At 41.8% G+C, this 23,215-nt stretch overlaps 1 protein-coding gene across 1 annotated transcript in view; it reads right to left on the reverse strand.

Moving 5' to 3' along the window:
- Positions 1–925: 925 nt before the first annotated feature.
- Positions 926–23,215, reverse strand: part of TRIM67 (tripartite motif containing 67) — a 45,007-nt gene continuing 22,717 nt past the window's right edge. The window contains exons 7-11 of the mRNA XM_029961590.1: positions 21,254–21,399; positions 18,182–18,320; positions 16,829–17,132; positions 8,372–8,534; positions 926–6,903 (exon numbers count right to left, since the gene is read on the reverse strand). Coding sequence (XP_029817450.1) covers positions 6,838–6,903; positions 8,372–8,534; positions 16,829–17,132; positions 18,182–18,320; positions 21,254–21,399 — 818 coding nt within the window. The 3' untranslated portion in view covers positions 926–6,837. The remainder of the gene's footprint in view (positions 6,904–8,371; positions 8,535–16,828; positions 17,133–18,181; positions 18,321–21,253; positions 21,400–23,215) is intronic.

Raw genomic sequence — 23,215 nt, forward strand, 5'->3', positions numbered from 1 at the left:
ACAGAAGGATTTTTCCTTATCTACTTTCTCTTGCATGCCTTTTCCTACAACCGTTATCCTTATTCCCTGTTTCCCTATATGCTAAAGCCATTGTGATTATCTTTTCTCCCAGTCAAACCCCTTTCCATAAAGGTGTTGATGCCAGGTGGTTGTCTCTTGTGGGAGAAAAAAAGAAAAGGTGTGATAGATGGTGTCTCCACACTGTCATCTATAGTTACTCCTGATTGTTTTTTGACTGGGTTCCTGTTTCTTACCCTGGTACTGCTGTCACTGTTATCACCATGTTTTATTCTGCTTTTTTAGCAGACATCTGTAAAGGTTGTGTGGCCTCAATGACTGTTTTTTTGCAGGGGCTGTGTGCTGCCTCTGTAGCATTGCTCAGTCTCTCACGAGCCGTCAGCTTGATAGAGGGGTGCAGCTCCAAGATGACAGGTCATTTTAAACCATCTCACAAAGTTTTTGTCTCCCCTGCTTTGACAGGCTTTCTGCCCATTTTGACTTTTACCCAAAGGGCTTTCCAGTCGGATCCTAGTGGTGTCACAGTTCTTTCAGGCTCTGCTTACTCCAGTGTCAGAAATTTCTGGAGTCTGGGAAATCACCCAAAGTGTCTTAGGTGGGACGCAACTAAATAATAGATCCCCTATAACCAATGTGAGCCAGAGCTAATGGAGTGGTACTGGGAAAGAGAGGTGTTTCATGCCACTGAATCCAGGGTATGTCTGAAGTTAAGGCACAGGTGGTTGCTCTGAGGGAGGACTCTTGGGTTTCTCCAGCTACTGGATTATTCTTGATTGTGGTAACAAAGCAGGTATGGACAGTTAGAGTTAGGCATGCGTTCTGCATGAGTGCCTCATTTACATTATGACATAATATTTTTTATAATAATCAGGAATAATAAATACAGTACTAATGCTGAATTTGTTGGCAATGTTATAAGAATTTATTTAGAAACTGTAAAACAGCATAAACTTATACATCAGGTTTTCCAAAAGGGGAATAATAATAATACTCAAAGTTTTAGTTGGACCAAAAGACAAAAAGCAGTTTGTTTCTAATTCAAAAAATACAAACATTTGCTACAGGTACAAAATTATAAAAAGTTTGTATTTTCCTTTTGATCTGGCGATAGACACATATAGCAGAGATGTATATTTCACCAGCTCCAAATTAAGATAAGCTATGGGAAATGACAGTAACAAAAAAAAGTGTTGTAGTTAAGAAGAAAACACAGAAACAACTTCTTGTCTTTCATTTAACCAGAAGTGAACACCATTATCTTATTCCTTTGCACTTTTTTGGTTGCCAACATTTAAATTAGTGTTATTCATGCTTCATATGACAATCAGAAATAACAGCAGGTTTACCTCATGCATTTATTTTTAATATTCATCACATAATGTCTTCTCACCATGCTACCTGGAAAGGTTAGTGTTTTTATTGACAACATTTAAGGGAGGTGGAGGATGATGGAATGCAATCAGGATCTGGGAATATTTCTACCTACTGCTTCATAAGAATATGTTAGAAACCCTTCAATTAGCATAAAAAATAATTTTGTAATTAATTCTGCTTGGAACTGTTTGCAATAACAAATGTAACAAAAAGGTCATTTAACAGAAAGGAAAAATGCTGCTGAGTGTCTCTGTCAGTGGAACACAAGTCTGTCTCCTGTATTGTGCAAAGATGCAGGAGCCCTACACATTCAGTCTCTGAGGTTTGTATATGGGCTCCTGCACCTCAGAAGATCAAGTGCATCTGATTTATGGCAAATTTGTGCTTCAGGCTGCTGCTCCACCTGGCTGTGTGTGTGCAGCATTCAGTAGAGCTGGGCAGAGGAATCACCAGAAATGTTGTCAGTAAAAACTAGAAGCAGCTCACTTTTTTATTAAAAAACAACCAAAAAAAAAGACTCCATCTTTGCCTGGTAATTTTCAGTGACAAGTGCCCTTTACATTTGCTACATGGTTGATCTGATACTGTAATCTCCCTTACAAAGTTGATCTAGCCAAGATGCTTGATGTTTTTGTATTGTCTTCTGTGGTTCAAAGTTGAATTCTTGATTTTGCTATTTAAGCAGGATGCTGCGAAGCTGGTAAGGCCTGAGATAAGGTATAACAACTCTCCTAACTCATCTTTCTGTTTGTGAGCAAAGGACATACTAGATGGCACTAGAAAGCTGCTGTCACCAGGTTGTGGAATTTTGTATCCCTTCTCATCCCTTCGGGTAATCCGAATTATGGTCCAAAAATGCACTACCTCTTGTTGGCAGTTGCAGACATGGTGTTTTTCATACAGTGGTAGTGGCAGCTTAGCCTTGATCTCATCTCTCTTATCTTGTTTAAGAAATATTATCATGTAAGAAAGAAAGAAAAAAAAGCTGCATCTTACTCCAGAACAACTCAGAAGCCAGAGTATTAGGTGCTCTCTGCTACCTTTGCTAACTATACTTTGAGAAAAAAAAAACCCAAAACCCAACTTGCACAGCACTACCACAGAACTCTATCACCAGCCAAGAACAAACTACAGCAATACACTATTATGGCAATATTTACAACATGATGGAACATTATGCATATAATAAATTACATTTAATACTTTTCCTCTTAAACTCTGATATATGTAAGCTCATGCTTATTTTATTTATTTTGTTCAGTCCAATATATTTTCTTCTATGTATCTGAAGTGCATAGGCAACATAGGAGGTGACAGTGCTGTCTGCCTATCTTTTTCTGTTTTTAGAAGCCAAATTGCTTTCCAAATTCATGATACATCACAGTATGCTACTGTCCTCACTGACATACAAATTTATTTATAGCACATACCTTTCCACAGCAGAAGGAACAAGGGATTGTCAGCTACATCTGTGCTTTTATTGACATTAAGTCTTAGTAAGAGAACTTCTTGTGAGCTCTTTTTGAGTTGATGAGGGAAAAGAAGGGAGTGGAAATTTTATAGCATTGCATGCCTTGGGAAGTCTGAGAGTGCTGGCACACTACTTCTGTTTGTTCCCACTGAAGTTGATGGAAATTTGCAGAGGAAAGAGCCAGGAAGCAAGCTCACAAAGGGTAAGGTTGGGGTTCACAGGGACAGGTGAAAACTGAGAGTCCTTTGTTGCTCTGCAGAACAGAAAGTTTACCTGCTCTATTTATGTTGTAGCTGTTCAGAGCTTCCAAATTTGTGTATGCAGAAGACAAGCTTTGTTATATTTATTAGGGGAGGGCTCGTTTGTGTTTTGGTGGGTTTTTTAAAACATTAAGTCAGTTTACAGCTACCCTGTGCGGGCTCTGTACTGTAGTGGATGGGATTCATCCCAGTGCAAAAGGCTTGGCTCTCCTGCTTGTAAGGAGCAGCCTGGCCTCTGGGAGCCGAAGAGTCCCATGAGAGGCAGCTTTGTGTATATCTAGGTGCCAGAAGAGCTTGGAGTCCCAGAGAGATGCAGAAATACTCTGAGGAATGAAAAGGAAGCAAGAGCATCCCAATTGGTCCCCTTGGAAATCTATGCTGCCCTTCAGCCCTCTGGGTTCTCCCTGGACAGTCAGCAACACAGTTTCTGCAAGGACTAAAAGCTGACTCCCTCCTAAAGAAAGGATTTGGAGGAAACAAAAACTGGTATAAGAGATACTGTAGATGAAGAACGTGCAAACTTGCTGGGTTTATAATGAGATGGACCTTGGGGAAGTTACCTGCAAAGAAAGAAACTAACTAGCCTGAGCAGAGCAATAGGACTGTCCCACTTCTCCCCAGCTGATGCTGTTCTGCAAAGGGAAAATTCTATTCTACCTATTATCAAATGACCACTGCCGTTCAGATACTCTGCGTAAATATTCGTGTGTGGAATAATTAGTTTCCTACAGTAATTTTAATTACTTAAGCATTATTTCTGTTAATCAAACTATGAAAATTTATGCAGCTGAAGTCACAAACGTACGCTCTATGAGGGTAATTGGTTTATTGCTACGGGCCATGCCAAAGGTAAGTCCTTGAATGTGTACACAACCAACACGCACAAACACGTTGTTTACTTTTTGGCCTAGGGTAAATTAGTCTTACTAATGCAGGTAGCCTACTGTAACTGTATTCCTTTTATTTTATTTGCATTTCTGCTAGGTTAAAAGGAGACTATAATGGTAGCTAATCTGTTCCCTACTTTTACGATGTTCGAATGCATAGAGGGTAAAAAAAAGCTTCTCTACTGCTCTGAAGCACATCCCACCTATTGTCTGTATTTTCATTAGAAATTAATAACGTGTCACTCAGTGTGTTCTCCCCGAGGTATAATACACCAGGAACCGATACCAAAGCAACTATGAAAACCAAAACTGAGTACTGCAAACACTTCTAAAACCCATTCAGAATTAATTTTATATATCTAGCAGTGGTTGAAGATTGGAAAGATGTAAATTCATGTGTTTCCTTTACAGAAGTTTGGAGTAAAGACAAAGGTTCAGTCCCAAAACAAACAATGCCTTCTTGCTTTTAATACATGTGAAGGTAGAGTGCCTTCCATATTCAAATTATCACAGGATGTTTCCCAATATAAAAAACTATGTGCAATTTATGTACAATATTCCCATACACTACTGACTGGCAATACTCAAAGCCAACACTATGATTACAACTGTTACGTTCATAGAAGAGCACACTCAAGAGGAAATTCAGGGTCTGGTAGTGTTCTAGCTGAGGTAGGTTAAAACAGACCTGCTAATTAGAAAATCTTGCATGAGTTCGTATGGTATTGAATGAAACCGAAGATTATAACACAGTTGGTCTCTGATATTCTTTACAAAACCAAGACCAGCATAGCACAGTTATTCTATTCTCTACAAGTTTACTAATACAATCCATTCCAGACTTTGAGGAAAGTACTGTTGCTTTCTCACTTAAAAGCATATGTTATTCTTTTCCATAGTTGGTTTTACTATTTCAATCTTGACATTGCTGAAGGTGCCCTGCTGTTCTGCAGGAGAGGTGGGCTACAGGGTGCTTGGTTGGTTACAGGCAACAGGATGGCAGACTGTTTTTTGTCTGTGCAATAGCCCAGGACTGTTCTGTTCTGGGCTACCTTTCCCTTCCCACAATGGCTTTGAAGTGGGATGACTGTGTGCTCTGCCACGGGGAAGTGTTGCCATCGCTCAGCACTACCTGAGTGATGTGCTCCATACAGGGACCTGCAGCAGGATGCCTGGGGGCTGGCAGGCTGCCCGAGGGCAGGCCTGGGCCATTTGTTCTGTGGCTGTGCTTTAATGCAAGGCCATAAGCTGGATTTTGGTTAGAATATTTGTTTTCAGGTTTGATAATTACATGCCTGATAACGTGTGTGTGCGTACATGTATGCTTCAAGAGGAAAATTTGTATAAGCAGCAGGACTTAAAAAACTGAAATAGAACATTGACGGGATTTAAGAGTTTATGTTTCTCTTGTTTGATAGCACCACACTTACATAGGATACAATGACGGAGTCCAAGATATCATGAGCTCACCCAGTCTGCTGCATCTTGTCCTCACGCATTGCCATTATACACACACACACTTGCATAAGTTAACTGGGTTCAGAAAAAGCACACAGGCAAATCAGTGTATTTTCTGACAACTGCAGGCAGGTGACAGTGCCATGGCTGTGGGAGAAGTTCACTATCTCTAGTTGTCACAGACTCCAGTTGTCATGGGTAGCACCTGAAATGACTGCTTGTTTTCATGGGAGATGCCAGGCACAGGTAAGTCTTGCAAAAGATTTATGTCCCAATCCAGAAAAATTCTTAGGGACAGGTTTTGCATTAATGCTAGGAATCTCTCTCAAGTGCTTTATTAGGATCAAGACATTAATTAGCTCACAGTAATCTAATAGAAAATTAAGGCTTCTGATCTCAAAGCTACATTGGAACTACAGCTGCCTAGGGCTTATCAGGATCAAGGCTGGAAAGCAGCATTTTTCAACATGGGAGACTTTGCGTGTGCCATATTTAAATAAATTTCTTATCAATTCAGTTGAAAGGAATCTCCCCTACCTTGTTTTCCATGAGTTGTGCTGATAACCACAATCAAATCTGCTGGATATGATAGTCTCCACAGTCACGCCTAAATAACCAACACTAAAATGTTATCAAGGATGTTTTTCTCTCTGTTTTTTGTATCTGATTTCTGCATGTATCATGGTGTTAGCTAAAATGAGCACAACTATTTCATGGCAGTGTTTGGAAACCAATCCTATTCTTGTCACAGATAATGAGGTAAGTTCTGCCACAGACTTCTAGAGGGACATTATCCCATAGCTTACTGCAGACTAGAGCCAGAAGGAATAATTAATGGTCGTTTGAGCCCCTGAATATAATTGACAACCAGGAATTCTTGAGCATACAGCCTCCACTTCAGCTGTCAAAACATATGCTTTCTTGATTTAAGGACTTCAGGTGGCAAGGGAATCCAGTTCACCTACTGGTAAATTGCTCCAACATCCATTGCCCCTCAGTCTTACCCATTTTTTCCAGCATCACTAATATTTAAGCCCAAATCCAGCCATGAGAGGGAAAATACACTCATTTAACTTTTTTTGTGTGTGTTTGCATGTGTGTGCACGAGTATACATATGTGTGCAACGCATTGTAGATATGTTCAGGTACACATCTTCAGTTGAGTGCCAGTTCAGTGGATGTGCTTGCTATGGCTGTTAAATTAAAAAAGGGAGTGGTCTAGTTGTAACCAGCTGATTATTTGGTGAGCAACATGCCGCACAGTGTTTTAAGTCAAGGAAAAGAATGCTTTTTTGCTGACTTACTGAGAAGTGCCAAAACACACTGAGAAAGCTTAGAGAGTCCAACACAGTGTCAGGCAGGGGCTTCATTAGTTGTTGGGCAGCTTGGTCTGTTTTACACATTGTGGCACCTCCAATCCTGTGTGCAGAGTCACCTGCACAAAGAAGAAATAAGAAGAATGTAGATTCAAAGTGGGACATCCTCAGCAGAGAGCATTCATGAAGGCAAAGTGCAGACAAATGACAGGGGAAAGGCTGTGGGACTTCAGGGCCAAGTTTAAGTCAAGAATATTAATGCAGATGATATCCAGCCCCTGAAATAAACAAATCTCCTCCCCCCTTCCCTCCTGAACACTTTGGGACCTAGAAGCCAGGTGTCTGTCTTTTCCCAAATCTAGCCACCAGTTGTAGGTCTCCAGCAGTGCTGCTTGCTAGACACAGGGTTTGAAAGGGACCTCAAGTACTTCAGGACAGATATCACACAGTGGAGCTCATGTACTAAATATAAGAAAATCTTTTTATCTTTTCTGTCCTGGTAGAACAGAGCACAGGACATTTTAGTGCTCCTTCTATTACTCAACATATTTACAAGGTCAGAGTTTCCACACAGATGGACCAGAGCACCATTCAACAGCAAACACAAGCTTAGTTTCAGAGTTTTCCCCTGCCCCCTCATCAGCCATGCTCTGCCTTAATTCAGTTGTGGTAAGAAATGTAAGCCAGGTACTTAAAGGATGTAGTAGCTAAAACTGAAGATAGGCTATGAGTAAAAATCTGTGAGGTGAGGTGCCTAGAGAAGTGCCCCTGTCATCCACGTTGGTGCATCAAATTAAATAAAGCCGAGAAAGTTTCTTGAAAGATTTGGATGCCACCAATAAAAAATGCTGGAAGTTCATGTACTAATAAGGTCATGTGAGGTTTCTGATTTCAGTTTGAGTGCTTTAAATGATGAGTATTCCACCCTGGCTGCATTGGTCCTGCCTGACCTAAGCTGACCTCCTTCAGTCTTCAGGCTCCTGGATGTTTCCATAGGTTCTTCCTTATACCACGCCCCGTTTCTAGCCATATGCAGTGGTCTTGAAGTAAAAATGCATTATATTTAAAGATAGTTCCTCTAAGCGGAAAACCTCCTGTGAACAGAGAGCAGGAATGATGGCAGACTGGTTCTTCTCTGCACTAATTCTCTGACCTATGTCGCCTTTGCTCTCCTTACTGCTCTGCTGCTCCTGTTTCAGTCCTTTGCCAATGTTAATTATCTCTAGAGATAAGATCTAAGAGGAATTGGGATACACATGTTTTTTAGTCAAACTGGCAGAGGAAATGTTAGTGATGCTACTTTCCAAGGAGAGTGTTGCAGGAAAATAAGAGCAGAAATTAGTGGGGTAGTGCAGATACTTTTACTTGGTTTTATAGCACTACTCCTTGCATTGGTCAGGCAAGGCAGAAGGTCAAATGCAGTCCAAAAAGTAGTAGTAGCCTAGGTGTAAGACTGAGAAGGAAAGAGCCCCTATCCATACTGACTACCTACAAATGCTGTTGTCAGCTCCAGCAGCTGATATGCTGGCAGCATACATTCTTCTTTAGGTGAAAAGGGTAAGTGGGACTGGACTGCAGAGGACTTACCTGGACATTTCGATTGAGGCTCAATGCAGGCATGAAGACACCCTCGATGTTTTCAAATGCTGGAGGTCCTTGCTGCTGCCCATTTATGTAAAAGGTTAGGTTGTGCTTGTTCAGATCCAGGAGAACACCAACAGTGGCACCTTTAGAAACTCCTCCTTCAGTCCTAAGGTACAAAGGGATCACACTTGGTGAAGGCAGAGGTCCCCATTGCTGTTGCTCTCCCTAGGACAAGTCTTACTAAGCAAAGGGAGAGTGGGGCAGCACAGTGAAATGATTATCCCTGTGGCATTTGGCAGTGACTGATCCATACCTTCACCTGAAACATATGCACCACATTCATGGGAGCTTAATGGGTGGATCCTAAAGAGAAATTAGATCCATCTCTCCTGCAACTGCAATTTAAGAGCTGAAAATGGGGTCTAGAACTAACGGGTCCACTCAGCTGAGATATGGGGAAGTGAGCCAGTGGGGACAGTAGTCCTGGAGACACAGCACGTCAGAGATATCCCTACTATAGTGGAGTGATGCACAGCAGGAAATGAAAAGTAGGAAGCTGGTTTCCTAGGTGTTAATTTCTAATCATTATGCCTGCTAACAGCTCAAGACCCAGACTTCAACTACTCACCTTGGTGTGCTCCAAGGGGATCCAGATTTTCAGAGTCCAGGGAGCCAGCACAGTTGTAACAGACAGTGGTTTTGTGGAGGAAGGGAAGGTGGGGATGGTTACAAATAAGTGTAGTTCCCAGAGAGACAAGGTGCTCAGCTATCAGACTGTTTCAAGTGGGAAAGTTGAGAGCTGTTTCAAGTGTGCAGGCATGGTTATTAATGCCAGTGAGAATTGGTTGTGTCAGGAGCAGCTGCTGAGATCTACTGTAGTATCAGAGCTTGCCAGGACAGACTCAGCCAGCCATTACATGCTTGAGTGATTTGACATTAATGCAGTTTGACTTGGGGGTTAGTCAAACCCAGTATTACTTTAAAGAACACAGAGCAAAAATATCTACTAGATATGCAGATTGGCCACAGGCACTGCTACTCTGCTAATATCATGGGGCTCTGCAATGGATTTACGGCCTGACACAATTTGTTCAGGGTAAATCAGATTTCAAGTAATTTGCAGGGGGAAAGGAAGCAGCTGTCTTTTGTCCCATGCACTTGCCTCAGGCACACAACATTCACAAGATTAATGTGATTTTAACATAAAATTTATCACAATAGGTAGACAAAACATTAAAAAAATAGTGGGGGTAGGGATGAGAATGTGATTAGGAAGAATATAGTGCAGGGTAAGAAATTTTCCTCTTGTCCGCTAGGTGTCATAAACTGTATTCCCTTAGACTAAATGTGGCACGTGGCATTTCCTCTGAAGGTAATACTATTCTGATTTCTCCATTTAAAGCTCTTCAAACAGTAATAATATAGCTATGAATTGCAGATTGGCTTTGAGATGTGTTGGATTTCAAACTTCACCATTTTGAGGTTCTTTTGATTTGCTTTTTGTTCCTATGAACATTAGTAGATTTCTCTTTAAGCTCTTCTTCAAAACCACTAAGTAAATTTTCCATCAAAAGTTAAGATGCTTACCTCTCCTCAGTATCTCAGTATCTAGACTGTTTTTATTAAAAGAACTCAATTATAAACCTCATTACAAGACTGTGGGAAGCAAAAATACTATGATCTGGAGCTATTTACAAATACATTACATTATTTTTTTCTCTGTTTAGGATCCGCTTTGATTGTAGGACCCCACATTTTATATCCTACTTGATATAGATTTTATGACATCCTTTTAAATGACATTGATTCTCTTAGGGAAACAGAAACAGCAAATTTGCCTTTTTGATATTATGTTCTTTCCTATATGATAAGCTAATTTGTTTCTTGTGAGCTAATTAGCTGCATGCTGCACAATGACATTGAGTGACTCCTCTGCAGCCCCTGGGGACAGCCCCACTGAAGAAGAGATAGATGCTGCCTGCAGATTCCAGCCTAGGAAAGGGCAGTACCCAGCTGAAGCCCCTCCAGGAGCCACAGGGGCAAGGGCAGAGCAGAGGGATGGGGACCTTCTCCCTTCCTTGCTGCTCCAAATCTTGCAGGAATTCAGCAGGTAAATTGCCTCTTTCCTTGGCTGCCGTCTCCCCACAGTGAGTCTGACTCTGGCAGGACTAAGCAGGGACAGAGGCAAGCAGGAGCTCCTCACCGTGCTACTGTGAGGGAGGATAGACCTTTTCTGAGGCTGAACAGCTGCTCTTATTGAGCACCCCACGCTTTCCTTGGGAAGAGGGCTTTGAGGACTCCAGTGCTTTTTGGACTTCTTTCGTGGTCACTTTCTTTAGGAGGAGAGGAGGGAGAGTCAAGGTTCATGAGTAAAATTATGCAAGGCATTTCCTCACTTCTGTACACCATTTAGACAGGATTACGGATAATTTTTCTAATAATGCCTTTGTTGTGATAAAAGAAGCCAGCTAGCTCAAGAGACAAACTGATGTTGCTCTCTCCTGGTACACTTCTGTGGCAGCATGTATAAAAGCTGCTGCTTTACTGTAATGCATTTTTAAGACACTTAATGACAGTTAGACCATAGACCCCCAGTAATCTGCAGGCCATGAAAAGGAAAATTCAACTTTTTTGTTACAACACTTCCTCAATAAATACTTAGCAATCATTAAATGATAATCCCATTCTGGAAATATGCCTCACTTCCATTATTTCAAGTAAATCCCGCTTGTCCTGCGCATTTTGATTTCTGTGTGTGACAATACATCCTGAGTGCAGAAGTCTGGAAGGCTGGAGTGCAGAAAAGGGAATTTGGCTACCATGAAAAATGCCGTTGCTGGTGGCAGTGAAGGCTGTTACTCCAAGATGCGTTCAGTAACAGCTTGGACAATGTGCTGAATAGGACTGCATGAATTGGCTTGAGGAATTAGGAAGGGTAGTTTCACCATTATTGAAAAATAAGTTTTGACAATTTATGAACACTTTAGTAAACTGAATAATTAGTTTAACTCTCCATTAACAATATTTTAATCTCTAGCTTTACAGCAACTTAACAATTTTACCTTGTCTATTGTCAATGACAGTATTTTTCAGTCGATCGTAACATTTTTGTGTGATGAAAAAAACTTGCATTTAGATCTCTGAAATCAGTGAGGAGACTCTCCTGATTGCAGGGGGCTTTAAGACTAAAACACAAATACTCTAGATTTTGGCTTCCTGTTGTCTTTCAGTGTAAAACATTTCAGTGTGAATTCCACGTCTTTCTTTACATAAACACATAGTAGCTGGAGTATCACATGTAGCACCTGGTATTCCTGCTCTTGGGAACTTTGCCAAGGAATGGATCTACTGCAATGCATGCCAGTGCCTCTTGTTAGCAGGCATACATCACCTCTCATCCAATAGTTTGTTTTGGAAGGGACCTTTAAAGGTCATCTAGTCCAACCCCCCTGCACTGAACAGGGACATCTTCAACTAGATCAGGCTGCTCAGAGCCCCATCCAATCTGACCTTGAATGTTTTCAGGAATGAGGCATCTACCCCATATTTCTTCAGAGAAGAGGTGTTCATCTGTCTGAAAATTTTTGTGGACCAGTTCCAAGAGATCCATGTTTTTCCTGTGCTGAAGACCACAAAGCTGGATGCAGTTCTCCAGGTAAGGTCTCACAAGAGCAGACTAGAGGGGGAGAATCACCTCCCTTAACCTTCTGGCCAGTTTTTTTTGATGCAGCCCAGGATACAGCTGGCCTTCTGGGTTTCAACTGCACACTGACAGGTCATGTCTAGCCTCTCATCCACCAGCACCTTCAAGTCCTTCTTGGCAGGGCTGCTCTCAATCCCTTCATCCTCCATACTGCTGTGACTCAGATGTAGGACTCTGCACTTGGCTTTGTTGAAACTCACGAGGTTCCTGTAGGGTTCCCACTTCTCAAACCAAAACTGCACACAATATTCAAGATGAGGCCACACCAGTGCAGAGCAGAGCGGGACAATCCCCTCCCTCGACCAGCTGGTGATGCTTTGCCTGATGCCCCCCAGGACATGGTTGGCCCTTCTGGCTGCCAGGGCACTGCTGACTCATGTTCATGTTGCCATCAACCAGGACCCCCAGGTCCCTTTCCATGGCACTGCTTTCCAGCATCTCACTCCCCATCCTGTACAAACATCCAGGGTTGCCCCATTCCAGGTGCAGAATCCAGCACTTTTCCTTGTTGAACTTCTTCTAGTTGGTGATTGCCCAGTCTTTCAATTTGTCGAAATCTCTCTGCAGGATTTCTCTGCCTTCCAGGGAGTCAACAGCTCCTCCCAGTTCTGTATCATCTGCAAACTTGCTTAGTATCCCTTCCAGTCCTGCATTCAAGACATTTATGAAGATGCTGAAGAGCACAAGGCCCAAGATGGAGCCCTGTGGAACCCCACTAGTGACAGGTTGCCAGTCTGGTGTCACCCCATTCACTATTACCCTCTGTGCTCGACCCATGAACCAATTGCTCACCCACCACAAGGTATGTTTATCCAGCTGTGTGCTGGACTGTTTATCCAGAAGGATCCTGTGAGAAATAGTATCAAAAGCTTTACCAAAATCCAAAGAGGTTGCATCAGCTGGTTCCTCTTGATTAGATAGGTGCGTTACCTGGTCATAAAAGGAAACCAGGTTTGATAAGCAGGACTTTCATCTCGTGGAGCTGTGCTGGCTGTGACCAATGACTGCATTGTCTTTCAGGTGTTCTTTGATACCTTCCAGAATAATCTTCTCCGTAACTTTACCAGGCACTGAAGTGAGACTGACAGGCCTGTAGTTTCCAAGGTCCTCCTTTTTGCCCTTCTTGAAAATCAGGACAATGTTCACCAGCTTCCAGTTCATTTGGAACCTCTCTGGATTCCCAAGACTGGTCAAAAATCATTGGGAGAGGTTTTACGATGACATGAGTCATCTCTTTGAGGATTCTGGGATGAATCCCATCAGGCCCCATAGATTTATAAGGATCCAGTTTGAACAGCACATCCTGAACAATTTTGGGATTGACTGGGAGTTGATAATTCTCACAGCCATGGTGCTCTAGCTAGCCCAGGGCACTAAGACCCCCCTTGGTCTGTCATCTGTGTTGAAGACAAAGGCAAAGAAAGCGTTAAACACTCCTGCCTTGTCTCTGCCCTTGTTTGTGAAGTGACCATCCTCATCTTGTAACAGGACAATGACATTTCTATACTGCCTATTGCCATTAATATATTTGAAAAATCTCTTTTTGTTGTCATCCAGATTTCTGGCAGCTTCAACTCCAGCTGAGCTTTGGCTGCACAGATTTTCTCCCTACAACAGCAAACGGCGTCTCTGTATCCTTCCCGTGTCACTTGACCTTGCTTCCACTGTGCATACACCTCACTTTTTTGCCTTATTTCCAAGAGAAGATCCCTGCTCAGCCTTCTGCTTTGCCTGCTTGACTTCCAACATTTGGGAATTACCTCCTCCTGTGCCCTTAGGAGATGATGTTTAAGAAGTGACCAGCACTGATGGACTCCACCACCTGCAGAAAACGTTTTCCCAGGGGACCTTAATTACTAATTCCTAAGCAGCCTGAAGTCTGCTCTCCTCATGCCCAGAGCTGAGGTTTTGCTGGCACTTTTCCTCCTGTCAACAGAGATTCTAAACTTGACCACTTTGTGGTTGCTGTGGCCAAGACAGCCTCCAACCTCCACTTCACTCACAAGATCCCCTCTGTTGACAAGCAGCAGACCAAGGAGGTCATCTTTCCAAGCTGGCTCCCCTAGGACCTGTTCCTTAAAATTGTCATCCAAGTTTTTTAGGAGTCTTCTGGCTCAGGTTGTAGCAGCTGTATGATGCTCCCAGTTAATTTCTGGCGAGTTGAAGTCCCCCATAAGGACAAGGGCAGTTGACTGGGAACTAAGTCCCTTAGTTCCTCAAAGAATAATTCATCAGTGTCATTATCCTGGCTAGGAGGTTTATAGTAGACCTATAGTAATGCTTTTTGTTAGCATTAGAGTCTTCTGTTCATACCTCTTCCAGCTTTACAGAAATCATGCTAGTTTTTAAGAATGTAAAGAGATCCAATTTTGCATGCTGTGAGTGAAAGGAACAGAAAAGTCCTCTAAATGTGACATGTTGCATGAATCAGTCTTTCAAGCTCTACCTCCGGTTATTTTTGAGGATGGTCATTTATTTATTGCCCTAATTTATTCTCACGAAGCTTAGGAAGCATGAAATTATTACTAAGGTGTAACTTTCATCACACTAACATCCAAGAGGCTAGAAGTCGACAATGAATATTCTTTGGACCGTGATACAGTGCTGTCATGCACTTGCATCCAGTGGAGAAAAACAACTAGGCAGCAATAACTCTTTCCACAAGACTATTACAGCTAATGAGTTAAAAAACTGACCTAGTTGACTGTCACAGTTAAAAATATAATGCCTAGACCTAATTTCATTGAAGCGCATATGATTTCATAAGACTACATGCCCTTTGCAAGTGTACTTCACTTGAACAGATATTCCATGGGTTTATCTATGCTTTGGATGTGCCTAAGTCTTTTTTCAGGTAAAAACTGGGAAATTATCATTAACAGAAAGCACTTTTTTCTCGTGATTAAGAAGGATGATTGGAAATCCTAAGTGTTTCCATGGTTTGTGCTTCCTAGAAAAAAACCTTTTGTTTAGGTTGCATGTGGCTTGCCGGGAGGAGCATGCTGAGGACCAAATCCATAAAATAGGTTTCTGGGACAGTAGTACACAGAATGGTTGGCAGCCTTTTTCCAGAAAACATAAGCTGTTCCACAGAGCATTAAAATTAATACAGCTTAACATTACTTCCGCCCTAAATCGAATCAAGATGTTAAAGGGACAGAGAACTTTTGGATATATTTATCATACTGATGTTATTTTATTCTGTTTTGTCTTACTGATGTTATTTTACTCTATTTTGTCGTAGGACATGATCGAAGGTCTTTAGAGTCATGGAAAACAACCCAATTGACTTCAGATGGCTTTTGATCTAGCTAAAAGATTCTTCTACCTGTCTGTAATGAACTGCAAAGTCAAACCATATTTCAAACAAAAAGTCCCAGCAATTGCAATATATTTGCTTAAAATACAGATAAGCTGCAGAGTATAAATAACTTCAACAGGAGACATTACAACCAACCTTAGGATACAGTGCATGTTGACATGAACTTATCCCTTTAAGAAGATACCTGCATTTGAGTGTTTTAAAAATCACTGCAAAACTTTCTTTTAATCATTTGGTGTAACAGAAACAACACCTGAGGTAATGAGTGTGGAAGACCTGCTGGGACAGTCAGTAGAAAAGTAAACCAAAATTGATTCCTGCTCTGCCACAGACCTGCTACATATCCTTGATCAGTCACTTTATTCCTACATCAATCATTGTGACAGAATAGGTATACAAATACACCATTTTTCATTTTCTCTTCAGAGAAGATCTTCTCAAGGATCTCAGTTACTGTAGTACTCATATGACCTTTGGCTGAGGCCTCCCCTCTCATGGGACACAGAGAGAGAGCAGTGCAGTTCTGCTCTGGTGATACCTCAGGAGCTTCACGCAAAGTTGGCCATGTCTCCTCTACACAGTCTGGCATCACTTCAATGAAACAAAGCCAGCACTAGGCAGAAGGAACTATCCTGAGCACTGAAAGTCATGCAGCCATGTCGGCACAACACAGGATCTGTGCTGACAGTCATTTTCTCTACGTGATCCGTCCCTGGACATAGCTTCAGCTAGAACATGTCTCCCCACTTCTCTGTTGCATAGAGAACACAGAGCCTCTGAGAGGTGGGAGAGAGAGTTAAGAGTAGTTTGGGGGCTTTCTGAAATCCTCCTTTGTCTAAGTTGCTTGTTCTAGTTGAGACGCTTCTCAAAGCTCTTCGGTACAATGGCTCAGTTGAACGAAAGCTGTCACTTAGCCCTTACTGTCAGAGAGTCCCTTGTGTCCAGATTTGCCTAGGTGTGACCTATAGCATTACCTTTAATCAGCTTTCAGGACTAGAAATAAACACTTGCATTTGGAATAGGTGATCACCAATGCTTTGCCTAATTGTTGTGCAAACCCACAGCAAAGACTCCTCCTACGAAAGAGAATCAACCACCTTTCTCCCTATGCTCCCCAGCAATGAGAGACAAACCCTACATACCATTGTGCTGTGCTCCCATCTGCTGATGTGGATGGGACACACAGTAATGGGATTAAATCACAACAGGGGGGATTTAGGCTAGACCTGAGATAAAAACTGCTAACAGTGAGGATAACAAACACCAACACAGATTGTTAAGGTGCAATCACTGTCACTAGTGATTTTAAGAAGTAATAAAATAACTACATTTAGCCAGTAGTTAGACTAGATGGCTCTCTGAGGCACTTGCCTCTGATGTACAGCAGAAAAAATGAAAAATGCAGTAATGAGAAAAGCTTGCAAGCAGCACTTACCGATTGGTGTGAGAATTGCAGTGCATGAACCAGCTGCGGTTGTTGTCAACGTACATGGCCCATGCCTTGTCATCCTTGCCCAGCATCATGTCTTTGACAACGTTAATCCTGGCAATGCCAAAGGCTGGATCTGGATGGTTGTCATACCGGTCCACATGCAGTTCCCAGTAATGCACACCCTTGGAGAAGGCTGCTGTGCCAAGAACAACCCGGTCATCGTAGCTGTTGCAGGTGGCAGTCTGGTTGTCATTCGACAGCACTATGTCTCTGTGAGCTGAGGAGGGGTCAAAGGTGAACCATGCCACTGTGGAAGGGAAAAAGGAAAGGCAGGATTATATTAGGAGGGGCTGTGTCCAAGTGGTGACTCCTCTACTTCAATAAGAAGGATGGGATTTTGCTTTCCTAAAAACCCCACTGCACTTCAAGATAATAAAGGCAATCTTTCCTTGGTACTGTAGGCAGCTACACAAGATTGATCTGAGCTGGTACACAGCTGTTCTTCAGCTCAGAAATGCCTTTTATTATCTATGATTGTTCCCCTGAAGTTAAGTTGCTAAGGACAGTGACTTTCTGTTCACACACAGTAACAGGAGAGTCACTGAGGAGACAAAAACTTCTTCATGATGTGGAAACTGCTCACACAGGTGAATTGGTTCAACCTCAGTTTTAATGGAAATAGAGATCCACTGTGCCGGTGCTGGTTAGGACTGACTTCACTATTTTATCAAAGTGAAGTTCTTTTAAAAAAAGTTAAAAAAAAAATGAAAAAGCTCTTAAAGTATAAATATTTTATACTGGCCTATTTTGACAACACAGCATAGAAGTGGAAGTGGTAGTAGCATGCACTTCTTGATTCATTACAATATCATTAATGAAGATGAACTTCCTGTAATGTCGTTATGGATGTCAAGTATAATTACAGAGGAACAAGCATGAATTCCCATCTCTGTATTATCAAACTTTGCTGGGAAATTGAAGCAGTAGTGAAGAAAAAGGCAAATCCCAAAGATATATGGAGAAGGGGAGACAGAGTGGAACAAAAAGTACCACATGAGTTGCATAACTACTTCTGTATGCTAAAGCAAGCATCTTACTTAAATCCTAGATGTTTACAGTTAACTAAAATCACAAGATTTGAAACCTGAAGTGTGTTACTGATAATGGAAAATCACCAAAAGTGGTAGGAAGAGAGTTCAGTTCCTGTGCACACTCAGTTCCTCACCTCTTCTCTCAGATGATCCAAAACCTCCATGCCCTAAGTGTCAAACACATTAGTGGGTGTAAAGGTATGCAAGTGTCATGCCACTTAGACCTGCAGCTTTTCACTTAAAAACTGGCAAAAACCCAACTCACCATCCGACGTCTGTAAAATAACTGTCTTGCTGTAAGGACCAACTCCTGAGGAGTTGAAAGCTTTGACTCTTGCATTATAAGTGCTGTTGAAATGAAGGCCATCAATGGTGCAGAGGGTCTCCTTGCCAACATATACTTCCTAAACATTCCAAAAAAAAAAAAAAAGGGAGAGAGAGAAAGAGGGACATAGTGTAACTGTTCCTCTGTGCCTCATGGTCACATGTTAGGACTTCCATAAATATAAGCCAAAAGTGAACAGCTTCTCATTTTTTCCCAGGATGTGGCAATTATACCGTTATATCACAAGCAGACACAGCAGTGGAGACATCAAGGATTGTTAGCAGTGGAGACATTAAAGTGAAGACAAAGCTGGAAGGGTAAAGCAATATAGGGCAACAGACAAATATTGATTTTTATCCCCTCTCCTAAATATCTACTCCAAACCACTATTTTGGATAGTAGTCCTAGTGTCTGACACATTGTGACCACTATTATATTTATGTAAGACAGAAAGAGGGGAACATATAAAAATAAAAAAGCCAAGTAAGTGCACTTTTATTCTGTTAGAAAGGTTACCTCATGCCTGAGTTAAAATATAATTTTGAAATTTTAAAACACAGAGCCAGAAGAAAACGATCTCCTAAGAATTAGGATCACACACACCACATGACTAAACAGTAACTAGACAACAGAGACGTCAAAAAAGTCTGCAAAGATTTATAAAACAGCAAGCACTTGTGTAATGTGAAATATTTCAGGAAGAGGAACATCTAGGCAGACCAATGAAGAGGATCAGTCACATTATAAAGGCTGTTATGAACTGAATGAAGCCTAGAAACTTAGGTTTTTTTGAAAACTGAATAGAAATTGACAGAAAAGGAAACAAATCCTGTCTTGGCAGCAGGTTGAAAGACACAATTCCTTTCCCCCTCTGATTTCTCTGACTCTGTGAAGTCCATAGGTTTATGGTAGCAAAGGCCCTGAAGTGCTTAAGCCTGTCACTAAGCAGACCACTCAGGCCCCAGTTCAGTTAAGACACTTAAGTACATGCCTAGGAGCAGTTCTGATGATTAGGGCTCTTTGCTATGTACCTATAGTGAATTAAGTATGTGATGAATAGGAAAGGGATCACTTAAGTTTACAGCAGGCCATGTGTTTGGCCGCTTTGCTACCATGGTGGCTGCTAAAACAACAAAATCTCTTGAGTCCTGAGTTAGCTGGTGATCTTTCATGGAGACAAAGAAGAGTTTTCTTAGAATAACTTAATTTGTCTCCATGTCCATGCAATTGTCTGTGCAAAAAAGTTGTATTTGTAGGAAAACTCTCACATTTTCTAATCTGCTTCATTTTTACCACTGTTCACTGTTTCTGTTTATTCAGATTCTGCTCCAATGGGAGACAAAAACTGTTCTTTAAATCCACCCACCAAATACTGATAAACATTGGTCAATGTAGTTGCTTTCAGATATATAATTCTTCATTAAAAGAGTTAGTAAACCCTTGTGGAAATGGCACTGCTGAGAAGCCTGCCTTTTATCTTTTAATGGGTAAAGCTGAGGATGTTTCTACCACAGCAAGCAGAGCATTCCCCTCAGAACTTGTCACTCTATATTTTTAAGGATTGAGATGGTTCTGTAACTTTTTCGATCCAAAATCTTGACATGGCAATGCCAACAGTCCTAAAACCGTTGGCAGTTACAAAACCCATCCGCACAAATGAGCTTGGGTGCGCACCAGCCTGAAGTCTTGTTATTCACAAGTATTTATTTAGACGTGCATACTATTTGAAAACATCTATCAAAGACACTGGAATTCTAACACCTTGTCCCTAACTCTTCATTCATTGCACACTGACAACACTCTTGTCTACTAATATTAACTCTATTGGCAGCTCCCAGCAGCCATTCGCAAAAGTATCTTTTTAGACTCTCAGTAATGGAGACCAAATCCCTGTAAAATGTTACTTGGACCAAGGAACTGAGGAGACCTTACAAAACCATAGTGCACTTCAAAATGTCCTGCCAATATTGTTGCCTCTTCTAATGAGGGGTGTCCAAATCAGGTACCTTTACTGGTTGTGAGTGTAGTGGTTTGGCACAGGGAGGCAGTTCCTTAGGTGGATCCATGCCAGGATATTTTCAGCTTGAGAAATCTTTAAGTTTCCAGTGAGAAGCCAGTTTGCAGCTCCCAAAGGAATGCCATTGCATGGTTTTAGCAAAATTTCCCATTTGTGACGAGAACAGCTGTACCCCAAAATGATCTCCAAATGCTTTCAAGGCACTAGCTCCTAGGGAAAGCACTGGGCCAGCCTGGTCCTGGAGCAACAGGAGCCTGAAGCCTGCCTGACAAGGAAGAGCCACAGCTTCTAGCAAGACATGGCTGGTAGAAAGCTGATTGCATTACTTCTGTAGTTTGTTTTTTAGGATATGTCAGGAAAGGATGGGAGCCTATAAGTACCTTGCACCAACAACCAGGAGCAATTAGTTGTGACATTCACCCTGAGGTTCTTGAAGTACAGCACTTGGGATGCCTTTCCATACTTACCAACTCCATCACAGCTTGTCTGTGGAAAGCTTCCACCAGCCTGGTCTCATCCACTCCCAGGGAAAAGTTTTACAAATCCTGTATTTTTATGCAGGATTTCATTTTCACTCAGAGAATCAAGAAAAACTGAGTTGCATTTCCGGAGCAAGAATGTCAGCTGTTGAAGTGGGGTGCTACGGACAGATGAGAATAAGGGCTTCAAAGAAATCAATGTTGTGTGCATGAACCGCTTCCAGCTCCTGCAGGCTAGTATGGGATTTTCTGCTTTGGTACACTTCAGGGATGCTTCAAGGCCTGCTTTGCGAGAGGCTTGAGAATAACCTCAGCCAAGTTTCTACCTAAGCCAGTGGTCCTTCTAATAAGCAGCATCTGCACTGCTTTCTACATCAACACAATGGAAAAGCAGGGATGTTTTGACAGCTTGTGTCTTACCTAACCCCTCTCCCCACCCTCAGACAGAAACAAATCCATATCCAGAGGAAACTCACATACAAAGAAACACAAATAAATGCTGAATGAAATTCTCACTCGGAATTGGCCACCATCTCCATCATCAAGTTCCAAGATATAACCCTCCACTGGGTTGTGGCTCAAAGGTGGCATCCTCCAGGCCAATGTCACACTGTTGTTTCTGGTGCAACACTTCTCCAGCTGCAGTAATGGGACGGGTGGCACTGAAACAGGAACTGGGTACAGATTAGTGTAACTCTGCCCTACCCCATTAGTCTGTGCCACGAGTAGTATGGCAATGGCTCACTTCCCTCCCCTCACAGGGGAGCCAGTATTTGTTAGGAAGAGGGTCCATTCCCTTTCTTGAAACAAAAGGCAGTAAAAATTATATAACAAGCTGTTGTTAGCCAGTTAGACAAATAATTTGGCTGAAATACGTAAACAGAAACATATCTGGACTTGCTTCTGGTGCTTCATAAAAACTACAGTGTGGGGACCTCCTGTTTGGTTTCCTTCCAAGGAGTCACTGTCTGGAAGAGTTTTTTCTCACACTAGAGCACCTGCTGTCCCCAAGAGGAGGGGCAGGGAGTGTCTCAGGCAGCATGGAAGATGCAGTGCTGCCAGGAAGTTCAGTGCATTACCAAAGAATTGGTTTATGAATCAGCAGATAAGTCCTTCCTCCCAGCATAGCAGCAAGACAGAGCCTGAACTTTAACAACAGTAGGAAGATAATTCATCACTTTAATTGTGGGAGTTTTTTTAAAAAAACCTAATCTAATTTTTAAAATCTAATCTAATGCACCACCCCCATTCCCCCCAACTTTTCATTAAAACCACCTCAGATATGTTATCTTTATGGAAGCCATACTTAAAAGAAACTGTTGAAGAAAACTGTTCCAATTGCAAACTTTAGCTAAATCCCTTGGTTTGGTGAGCAAAATGGACTCCTGCACCACAGGAGACTCCTCTTGGAAATTACAAGTGTGAAGTTATCTACCAATGTGCCTTTTTAGTGACTTGCTCAGGAGAAACATCAAAAGCAGCATCTTAAAAACAAAAAGAAACAGAGTAAAACATTCAGCTGTGCTTCTGTGGGAAAGAGGCCCCTACCCCATCTCTCCTAAACACGATGAAACTCTCACTGTTCACTCTTTGCTGAAAATTATAAAGCGAAAATTTAGTCTTCTGGATAGACCAGGCATGTATCTTTTGCACTGCTGAGACCATACAGGTTAAGTAGGATGCAAGGGATGCACAGACCCTGTCTGGTCTTCTGCCCAAGACTGTATTTCACCATTCAGTATCATTTCTGCAGAGCTCAATCATATCTTACAAGGAACTGAGTGGTATGAGCATTCATTGACTTAGTTCTTAGCAATATCAGTTTGTTCTTCTTTCATCTAGTCTGCTTTGACCCTCTAGTTTGTTTTCTCCCATTCTGTCTGCATGAGACATAAGCCCTTGTGCTGTTCCTTTCACCCTATTTTATATCTCTGGATCAAACAGGGCTGTTCACATTTTGTGAACCAAGCAGACTGTGGGAAAAAGGACGATACTGTGTGACGGGGATAAGGCTTCACCCCCACTTTGGAAGTGACACGAAAGTCAACATTGGACTTGTGATAAACAGTGCAGAAGATACCATGGCTTTCTGCTGGCATTATCCATCACCACAGTGAATGTAGATGGTTGGTAGCCTAGAAGAATGAAACAAAAGAGCTTTATAAATTAGCTCTTGAAGGTCTTTCTGTGAAAAGAAAGCCTTGTTCCTATTCCTTGATATTTAAGGGTGATTCAGAGGGTGTCATAAATAAAAACCTGCTTGTTTTCTCACATGGGAAGTTCAGACTCTTCTCTAAGAGACACTATGTCTGGAGAAGTAACAGAAACATGACATTACAAGAGGCAAAAACCTGAAAATGAGCAATTCAGAGATAATGGGATTTTTTAAGTGAACCATTTCAACTTTAGAGTTTTTCTGTGATTGTTAGCCCATGCATTCCTAGTGACTGATGAGCCCGGGAGAAGCTAGGGCTGTGT

This window comes from Manacus vitellinus, unplaced genomic scaffold (genome assembly GCF_001715985.3).
Source record: "Manacus vitellinus isolate BGI_N305 unplaced genomic scaffold, ASM171598v3 scaffold_37_pilon, whole genome shotgun sequence".
Classification (NCBI taxonomy): Eukaryota; Metazoa; Chordata; class Aves; order Passeriformes; family Pipridae; genus Manacus; species Manacus vitellinus.